At 37.3% G+C, this 11,203-nt stretch overlaps 1 protein-coding gene across 1 annotated transcript in view; it reads right to left on the bottom strand.

Annotated features, from left to right (window-relative positions):
* LOC122342820 (kinesin-like protein KIF14) overlaps positions 1-11,063 on the bottom strand; it is a 21,379-nt gene extending 10,316 nt beyond the window's left edge. The window contains exons 1-5 of the mRNA XM_043236953.1: positions 10,761-11,063; positions 8,601-8,710; positions 8,316-8,458; positions 7,379-7,547; positions 7,009-7,081 (exon numbers count right to left, since the gene is read on the bottom strand). Coding sequence (XP_043092888.1) covers positions 7,009-7,081; positions 7,379-7,547; positions 8,316-8,458; positions 8,601-8,710; positions 10,761-10,771 — 506 coding nt within the window. The 5' untranslated portion in view covers positions 10,772-11,063. The remainder of the gene's footprint in view (positions 1-7,008; positions 7,082-7,378; positions 7,548-8,315; positions 8,459-8,600; positions 8,711-10,760) is intronic.
* Between the last annotated feature and the right edge of the window lie 140 nt (positions 11,064-11,203).

Genomic DNA, 11,203 nt, shown 5'->3' with positions numbered 1-11,203 from the left:
TATATATATATATATACACACACTGTATATCTATCTATTCTATCTATCTATATCAAAAATCAAAAATCTATCTATATCAAAAATCACTGTATTTCTAAAGGAAACCACCAGTCTTCAGAAAATTTTGGCTATCGTTTTCATTTCTTCTAGCATGTAACGGCTGATAAAGCAGCGTTTGTGAGAGGAGAACTGCTTTGTATACAGCGTTACCAGGGAAACCTCGACCTCTACCACTCATAACAGCACCTCCCACTGGAAGAGAACGAATTTCAATTTTTCGATAAATTGAAATTTATTCTTCGCCAATCCCATTTCACTATGACAGCTNNNNCTGGAGTTCATGTAGAGGGGGCTCATACAATGAGATGCCAGACACTAAAAACAGCATGAGCATAATGTGTGTATGTGTAGCAGACAAAACTGCTCTGCAGTTCACACCAAGACAGAGAACACATTTAAACAGCAGCCTTTTGTGGTTTTACATTCACAGAGTGTATAGCCCTACTCTTGATTTATTCTTCCAAATTCTGTGACATTCTACATTATACAGTAAATTCCGTTTTTATGACTAGATTTTGCGATTTCATCCACATTTTCCACATCACGGAAATCATAGGGCACCACATATAAGCTGAGGTAAAACTATTCTTAGTGATGACCTTTCTGAACGTAGTCCCACATCTGCCTCTGTAAGGGATCGTATAACAGTTGGCCTTTTATTCTCAAATAACTCTTAATGGTTCAAGGGCCAAAAGTTTGATCAAAAAGACATCTTTGAAATTACATTTTTATTTTTATTTACCAAATATGTTCTAGATGCCGTCGTGCTCATCAGAAACAAAAAGAACAGCTTCAGCCAGTTTGTAAAACACAAATCAGAGGTATCAATTTTGTGGCCTCACATCCTTTATTTGCTGGTTTGTTAGCATTTTGTTTAACACACCCACTGAGACCATGCCATGTGCTGTTAGCAAGCTAGCGACTGGAACCCCAACCGAACAGCGATGGAAAGAATTACAACACGGTCATATTAATTAGAGCACTGAATGCTCTGAGATTAATCCGCCATATGTGACTAATCAAAATCTCTTAATTAAGGACCGTAGCATTGTTTCATGATGAGCCTCAATGCTCTGGGCGTCTTGAATTAACCTGTTATTTGCTCTTTTTGCCCTTTTAGCACTTACACAAAGGAGTTCTGGATTCAGCCCGCTTTTCTACAGAGTTTATGTAGTATAAGGCAACATGCTCTGAAACACTTCATCAAGCTTTGGCATTTTCTCAGAAATCTTGCACTCACTAGAAACAGGCCGCCAGCTTTTGCTTTCTGCTTAGCACTCCCTGGTCAGGGTCAGTATCAACATGACCAACAGTTTGATTGACTGAGAGCTTTAGGAGATTAAAGTCTCTTTCTAAATCTAGCACAGAATTAGTTATATGAAGTAAAACTGGACCTACACTTATTATATTTGCTTCTGAAGACATTAATCTTTAAGGAATAGTTCACCCATAAATGAAAATTCTGGCATTATTCCAAACCCGTAAGTCCGGCATTCATCTTCAGAACACAAATTAAGATATTATTATTGAAATCCATAAGAAATAACCAACTACCATGTTCAAAGCCCAGAAAGGTAGTAAGGACATCATAAAAATAGTCCATGTGATTCAACCTTAATTTTATAAAGCTATGTGAATATTTTTTGTGCGCAAAGAAGACAAAAATAATGACTTTGTCCAACATATCTGTGTCCGTTTCAGTCTTTGCCAAGTCATTAAGGTCCAATGCTGTTTTAACATCAGTCTTCATCTTCGTTTCTGTTTTGCCGAAGACTGAAAAACACACAGGTTTAACAGGGTTTTTTTTTTGTGGAACTGCCATATTCAAGCTTACATATTCAGTAAGATTTTAGCCTCTAAAACAAAATATTTGTGTTTATTTTAAGCTTAAGGTTCTAAAGGTAGATTACCGTATACTGGCTATGATATTCACCAAACAGTATGAAAATTCCCACAAATCAACACAACGCATTTCTTACACAGAAATGTCTTATTACGCTACATTGAAGAATCTCTAAGTTTAATCGTCACGTTTGGTCATCGTTCCAGCCGTGCATATACAAACACTGGGTGGCCACTGCAGACATTAGGGTGATTGAGGAAAAGAAACCACAAAGCACGGCACACATAATCTCGAGTTAATACTTCTTCACCAAGAGAAGCCATTTTAATCATCTGCTGCACAAACCCCCTTCCTTCACTCTGCCACATGTTGACTTCAACATCATTAAAGAAGTTTTTATGGTGGCTGGATGACATGATAATCTAAATAGCTTAAAAATTAAATATAAACCATGGGTACGCTTTCTTTTGTTTATTTCTTTGCTTCAAGTCCATGTGAAGGAGCAAAAAAACATCAAAGTGCTACAGTGCCATCTTTTGGTTCAACCTTTTCACCTCAAATTTTCAAAAACACATTGAACCAAAATAAAAAAGTAGTAGAATGTCATGTAATATGACAACACTGTCCAATACTCTAGAAACATAAGTACTGTTAAGTATTAAACTTTGGAACACAGAACATCTTGTAAAGGCATTTTCCCGTATCCCAAAATTATATGTGAATTGTAACACTTTAATACTTAAATCTACTGAATTGTTTATTTTCATGTTTTTTATTGTCTGCCTCCAATATAATACTATAATCAATACAACAGATGCTTAATATGCAATCGCTTGCCATTGGCAGAAAAACAAACCATAAAAAAAACAGTCATCATCTGCGTTTTGGGGTTTGCAAAATTTTTAAATCTACTGTTTCTCAGTCAAGCTCAGAGGAGGACCAAAAAAAGAATGAGCTTTGAGATCTGTGCCTTTGTTCTTCTCTTTCTCACCACAACACTTTCCCATCAAAAAAGACGCCAAAGCACTTGAAAAAGGTGGCGAAGAATAAGCAGTTGAGAAGCGAACATGCTCATTATGGAGGGACTTGAGAAAACAGCCCTGGAGAAGCGCTATTTGAAGTGATTATCTGCAATTAAATTCAGCTGATGCATCAACGGCTCGTCCCCATGCTGTTAGGTGGCTTGGCGAGGACAGAGCAGAAATTTACAAAAGCTGACGACAAATTGGTCCCTGGATACTTCCTCAACTTTCTTTCAACCCTAACATGTGCACACTGATTTCGATTGGCTAAAAGCAGGATGGTCACAGAGGCAGTTGGCATGCTGGCATGGCAGGAAGTGAGTAATAGCTAAACAGAGGTCTGGGCTATTTGGCCCTCTGTGGCTCATGTCTTGCTGCTTTGACTGGAGCAGATGAGCAGCTAAAAGCTCAGAGAGTATGCGTGACCATCTGCCATCTCTGTTTTGCTCTCTGCTTCATAGATTTGGGTGTGTATGTGTGTAAATGAGACAGGGAGAGAAGTGATGGGACGCGAAAGAGAGAGAGAGAGAAAAAAAAGGCAGAAAGCAAGTCTTGCTCTCCTTCCTCCTCTATCATGGACTCTTTTCCCTTTTCCCCTATCCGCTGTCACACACATACGCACAGGAGCAAGACAGAGGTAATAGACTCTCATACCAATGAGCTAATGCTGTGGCATTCTGACAGTTCCAGCTTGTGGCCTGAAATTGACCCCCAGACTCCAGCTACAGTCTGAAAACCTCCATTTACAACACCACAGGCAGCTATACAGCACCCCATCAAACACACAACCAGCCTAAGGCAAAAACATCGCAAAACTGCGCTTATCAAGCGCAACACTGCCACCTGTCGGGGGGAAAACTACCAGCTGATGTTAAATGTGATATTTATGGAAGAATCTAACTGTTATTTATTGCCACACAACCAGGGCCAGTTGCACCTCCACAACTTTTGACATAGAACAGCACTTTGAATTTATTATGGGACAATCTGACTGGAGCAATCTGGGGTTAAGTGCTTTGTTCAAGGGCACAGTTGTAATGACTTCTAACGGGGATTAAACCATCAAACCTTCACCTAACAACGACAAATCATCATATAACACTATAATATAAGAAAACCGGACCAGGGAGCAAATTATAAGTTAATGTGTATTATGGCAAAATGCTCCTAATGCTGCTTATGTAGCTATCAATATTTACAGACTACAGCATCTACTTTAGTTAAGTCTTCCTTATATATATATGACTTTCTGCATTGATTATTTATGAAAATGTGGGCTGATCTTCATTTAAGTCAGAATTAAACACAATTTGACTAAACTGACTAAAATAACACAAACATTTTATTTTGTAAAAGACCCTACATACAAATGTAGAAAATGGTCAGAACCGCAAAAAAATCTTTGTTAATGTCTACTAATAAAAAGTTTAGTGTATTTGAAGGAACAACCCAATTTACAGAAAATATTGACTCCAATAACCCCAAAACCTTATTAAACTTATTTAATAATGCCGCAAAAATAACAGTTCTGTTAATAACAACATTAACCAATGCTGAATGTCACGCCAGTACATTTTCAATAATACACAACACACATTAATCAGACTGATTCACATCAAGTTCCAGATTCGAACCTGCATCCGTGTAGAAGCAAGACGGCTCTATGTGCTACACCACATCTCTTACTATTGACAGACTATTTAATTGTCAAATAAACCAAGTACTTACAAAATACCTGACCCATTTTCACTGCACAGTTAAAAGGACAAAAGCTATCAGAAAACAGAAATCTGTGGCACCGACAGGTCTTGCTCTATATTTAGCGGCACATGTAGCCACAGTGATGCAGAGAGCTAAAGTGATATAGTTTTTCTACCTCACAAGCAGACTACTTCACTGTTCACAAAGAATGCTGCTGATCAGTGAAGAGCAGACTGGATTCACCGCAGTCTTTCTCAGATCACTGTGGATGAACAAGTTAGTTATAGAGGTAGAATCGATGCTGTGCTCTTCCGACTACAGTGGATTTTGGGAAAGAAACGTTGACAGCTGAGTAATATCAAATAAAACCTGTTCCTTATATAGACAGAAGGAACATGGTATATTTTACAGTTTATAAGCTTAAGAAAAAGTGGCACATACCAGTTTAAATAATGTTAAATAATTATTTTTTTAGTTTTGGGTGAACGATTCCGTTAAGCTTTACACTTGCCACTTATTTCATCAGCATTTCCTGAAATTCATGATTAAAAGGAAAATGAAAAGGCATGTTATTAATGTGTGCGAATTACCAACCCCAAGAATATTGTGGATTTCTTTCCAACGATTAGCCCACTGTTCTGTCAGCTCCTGAACCTGTGAAAAAAATTGAGATCCTTCACATTACTTCTATAAGTTAAAATCTTTTATCACAAAAATGGGACAGAAAACTGCATTTTGAGCTCTGAAATAAATACAGCATTCTAAAATCCCAGTGGTAGGTCATGCATATTTACATCCAAACCTAAGAGCAGCATAATATTAAATTAAAATAAAAACAACAGCGCTGCTGCTGACCTCCTCTAACACAAAGGCTTTAATTATCCCCTTAAATCAGCATGCATTATACTTAAACAACCATGAGATGTGAGCAAATCAATGCTCGGTTTTACCCATCTTTTAATCATCAGAAGATCCGCTCAAGTACCCTGGGGATGTGCAGAGAAATTGAGACACTTACTCTGGCTTCATCCTGATGAAGCCTCTCCTCCACACTCGACCCTGAAGGCTGTTCAAACGACACCATCTGAAAGGAGAAGGAATGAAGAATTTATGTCATGAGAAACAAAACAAAGTACAAAACTAGGTACTTCTGTGTATACGCCTGTATTAGGACATACTATGTCATGAAGTATCATTTTAATACTGAATAAAACATCTATGCACATTTCCAAACTATAAAAAGCTGTGGGCAATGTTAGTTTAAAAATCATGCATAGACTTCACAGTATGTCTGTCACAGTAAATATGTCATTTGGGTCATTTTGACATATTATCTTTGTGTTATGATTTGCCAATATTTAGTCATTAGTGAACTCCCCAAATCGCTGAAGATAAAGGAAAACTACTGTTCACCAATAAATGATAAAAACATTTTTTTGGAGCCGAAACATTTGTATCCTACTTGTGATATACGTAAAATAAAACAAAAAAAAAGCATTTCATGTGAGTGCTGATCATGGTCTTGTACTGAAATCTTGACAAATCTAAGCATAGTTTGTGCCATCATTGAAACTCGAGAAAAGAATTGTGATAATACTAGGGCCCTATTCATATTCTTATAAGAGAAATATGAGAAGCTGGAGACTCCATCTCCATCTCATTGCTGTCTAAGAGAAACAGAGATATTAAAGAGATCTCATTTGTGATTTTTCATTTCTACAAACTAATCCTGGCATACCATATAATACTGATAATATATAAATTGAAATTCAGCCTGTGATGTCTGAGGACGATGAAGTCAAATTTAAATCACCTGATTTCCTGCAGACAGCAGCGCTTTCAGGCGGGCAATCTCAGCTCGCAGCTCTCTGATAATCTTTACATTGCTGTCCTCATTCACAGTTGGCTTGTTTAAAATATTCTTGGCCCGGCTGGCATAACGAAGGGTGTTCAGAGTTTCGCTATAGTTTATGTCAGCAGGTGAGATGGCTGGAGTGACAAAAAAGATCAAGAAAAATGAATACTTAATTCGTAATAAGGCGGGAAATCTCCTTGAAACAGAATTTTAAAAAGTAGAACTAGCAGATCAAAGTATAAAGGCACAATGAGACAATCTTAAGACTTAATCTTAATGAAAAAAAAATTACATTTCAGTCTGCTGCTTTTTCATATGGCCTTTTAAGCAGCTTTACAGACCAATTTTTCCTTTAATTGTATGGAAAAAAAAACTCTGCTAAATACTTTATTTTNATGGAAGAAAATAATTATCCTGGATCTTTGAGGGTGAAATTTGAGGGTGCGTATAACAATGACAATGATACTTTTGACATACTAGCTATCATGATGGTTTTAGAGTTCCCGCCAAGACTGTCCTTTAGGAGCCAGGTAAGCACAGAGTCTCGATATGGAACAAAATTTTGCTTCTTTTTCATTCTACCCCCAACAGAGAGATCAGCTGTGACAACAACAAAACATAGAATATTCACTGAGCAAAGAAAGTTCATGTAATCTTAACCTACAGTAATCCACATCCTTCTGTAACTTTCTGAAGGTTGCTGGTTTACCTAAAGTTGAGATGACGATGCCCAGAGTAACCAGAGANGTTTTGCTTCTTTTTCATTCTACCCCCAACAGAGAGATCAGCTGTGACAACAACAAAACATAGAATATTCACTGAGCAAAGAAAGTTCATGTAATCTTAACCTACAGTAATCCACATCCTTCTTTAACTTTCTGAAGGTTGCTGGTTTACCTAAAGTTGAGATGACGATGCCCAGAGTAACCAGAGATCTATTAATGTTGGCTCCCTCCTTAAGTCGGATACCAGTAGCCCGTGTGGCATTAGCTCTTTCACTTCCTGCCAGGTCAACCAGATGCACCTTACTCACTGTCTCACTTGGTAACTCTGCATCAAACATGGCCTATAATGACATATTTTGGTAAACGATACAGTCGGATATTTCTCATTCCAAAATTCAAAGTGCAGAACCAAAATGCAATGAACAAAAGAAACAGGCAAAAATGCTTTTGATTGAAACAAAAGCAAAGTAAGATTGGAAAAGCTTTAGGCTGCATGACAGCTTGATCGTGATCATGAATATATAAAATAGCTGGATTTACCAATTTATAACCAACCAACCTTAAAGAGTTTAAAATATTGGTCTCATAACGTGAAAAAACTGAGAAGACAGGCAGACCTTTGACAAAACAAAGAGTTATGTTTGGAGCAGCATACTATCATAATACTCTATTTTATTGTGATGCGATAAACTTCTCTTATTTGACTCATTTTTACTGTTCATGCAGTATTTCCAACTGTTAAAAGGTCTTTTATTAAGCTGCCTGCTGATTAACGTGTGCACTGACTATATACTGCTGAGCGCAGACAATTGTTTAATATAGTACACACTGTGCAAGGTAGTAATCTAGTATTCCATTCCAAACATCTACACACTAACTAGACTCAAAGGTCACTCCAGCTGTATTGTGCAATCTAACCCCTGCGCAATAAAATCACAAAGATATCCGTGTGTCATTACCCAGACATCCCTAACACACACAGAAACTGGAGAAAGTTAACTGGATAATACAAACAGGGAGACGATAACTTCAAGCTGCGATGGCTATCTTCACAAATGTACAAACAGAGAGGCAGATGGCATTCAGCGGAGGGTAAATGGACTCGCGACCTTGACGAAGCGAATGGTGAAGATGGCGTGAGATCGGCTGCTGACATGGTTCATGCCTGTGCTGGCAGTGGCACGCCTTCTGTTGCCTTCCTGCATCAATTGGCCAACCTCAGTATAGTTCTGCACATGGTGTCTGGAGAGGGCTGGACAACGTATATGTGCACAGACAAAAGAAATATAAACAACAGTTTTTAACGACGTTTCGGTAACGCTCTTTTAGTATTCAGTAACGTAACATTAAAACGAGCAAGCTGTCGATCATCATGATGTGAGGAGTCATTTTACCCTCCACATATGGTCCATCTTTAGGATGTTCCCTCACTCTTAGCTCGCAGTCTTGTGTCTCTGTGCTGGGAAGGAGGTCTCGAACCCGCTCATTGTAGATTTCAAAGTAGCTGGAAGCAGAAAGCATCAAAGACAAGAACAAAGCAGTGAAAGTTTGCTCTTGAATCATGATTTTATCTCAGAAAGGACAGAAGCTATCTACTATTTTGGGATATAATGGGGAAAAAAAGGTTTTCACCACACAAACTTCAACATTGACTCTCGTCTAATTAGGCTGGTTTTAAATAACGCACATTCTTTTGCTAAATACCACTGGTTTAGTTTATATTTTGGTTTAATAGCTTATTCGCTAGCTTATAAATTTGTCTTTGTTTTGACTAAATCATTTGTGAAGCAATTGCCTGGAAAACTCAAATCAATTACCATCCACTGTTTGAATATCATTGTGCGTAAATAAAATGATAGAAAACTCTGGTGTGATGGAACACGGCGACTCGACAAGAAATTAGATGCCACGCATTTTCCCTGAATCTGAGTGTGCGGCTGTATATCACAACAGAGCTTATTACAGCAATCGTGGGTAGGTGGAAGGGGGTGGGGGGGGTCTCGCCAGTCAGAAAAGAAATAAAATCCCACAAGACGATAAACCTATTTCGGGCTGTCCGCAGAAATGTGAATGTTTAAACAGGCTCCTGAAATGAAAGACAGATTGGTCCCTCTTCATCTCCTAATGAAGCTGGAGAGAGAGACAGCATCAGTTCGAGCTCAATACAAACTAACAGTGAACTAATTAAAACGTGACAGTCAGAAATCCTGAATGCCTCTTCTGCCAGAACTGTCCCTAGTGAATGAGCACTGTTTAAAGAAGGGAATCCATGCAGTTAAACTACATCTTGCAGGCATTTGCAAACCACATTCATATGCAAGACGAGTCATTTAGAAAGGTTATACGTTGAAGTGGACAAATCTCACTTTAGGCTATCGAACATCATTTTATTCGCAAGCCCTTTCCTTTTTTGTACTGCAGCAATTCTAATTGCAATAGCAATTGATTTAATACACAATAACTGTATTTTAAGACCCCATTTATACCAGAAGCAAGAAATTTCACTCGACAGCTTCCTTTATTACAATGGGCGCATTCACATTTAGTTTCTGTGCGGGCAAATAGCTTCCACCGAAACGTTTTACAACATGTAACACAATTAATATTATTTTTGTACAATATTGTTTCTTGTCGATACTGTTGTTAATCAAGGCCTCTGGTGAACTACATATCAGCATAAATTAAATTTTTGGACATTCATAGCTCCTTAAGAAAGCGTTTGACTTTTACTATTGTTCCCATAGAAAAATACTACAATAATATACTAGACAAACTATAATACAATCATCCATCAAGCACACATTAAAAAGTTACAGTATAAATATGACTATAAATATAATTTTATTGATATAAAATATTAGTATCATTTTAAATAAATGCTGCTGTTTAGATCTTTGAAATGAAAACAATCACGAATACGAATACTAAGCAGCAGAGTTGATAAAAAATAAGAAATGCTTCCAAAAATTCAATTTTAAAACAGAAAAGCATTTACTGCTTTTATTGTATTTTTAATCAAATAAATGGAGCCTTGTTGAGCATGTAAAAAAAAAAAAATAAAAAATAAACTTCTAAAAACTAGCGTATAACTGAACTGGAATAGCTGGGTCAACAGTATATCTCTGATGTCTAAAATAACATTTAATACGTCTAGTCACACCCCTGTTCTTACTGTCTGTCTTTCTCATCTAATCTATCACATGACTGTTATCGAGAAGCCATTATCATTTAGTTGGAAGCAGACGGAGGCTGTACACTGACCTTCCTGATCATCTGCTCGTAATTACACTCCTGCTATCTTACAATGCCCATAAGAAAAGACAAGCTGCCAGAACGAACGCCTAATTTACACACTACAATCTGTCTGTCCTTCTCCCTTGGATTTTGATGGGATCATCAGCCTACAATAAAGCATGGAGCAAATGATAGGAGCAGCCGTTGACAACCCGTGGTCATGTAGGTAGCTCGCTTGACATGTCTGAATTACTTATGTTACTCACTCCTCTGGCAGTCTACCTGCAGCACGGTTATGCTATTATCTAGACATTTCATACCTGACCTCCATGTGAAATGATGCCTTGTCTTTTTGTAACACTCCACTGATGTGGTGGAACAACCCCTCACAGATTCGTGGAATAAGTCCATAATCATCCTGAGAGAGGGAAAACAAAAAAATTGTGGTTAAATGTCGCCAGGTGATTAAAGGTAACCAGCAAAGATGTGACACTGTGCAATCAAAACGTGCTATAAAATAATCTGTACACTCTCTCTAACAGCTGGAATAGAAGAAAATTTTACAAAATACTTTTTCCACATAATCGTCTTATATAAAAACGTTGTCAAACGTTGCTGTTAATCGTGCATTAAAAAAAGTGTGCATACTGCGTATATTTCTTATGTATATATACATATAAACACATGCATGTATATAAGAATGTAAAAAAAAATTGTTAATGTATTAAATATATTTATATGTAGTATAAAATATAAGAATATA

This window comes from Puntigrus tetrazona, chromosome 4 (assembly GCF_018831695.1).
Source record: "Puntigrus tetrazona isolate hp1 chromosome 4, ASM1883169v1, whole genome shotgun sequence".
NCBI lineage: Eukaryota > Metazoa > Chordata > Actinopteri > Cypriniformes > Cyprinidae > Puntigrus > Puntigrus tetrazona.
The sequence above is the reverse complement of the archived record's forward strand: the minus strand, read 5'-3'. Positions and strand labels throughout refer to the sequence as shown.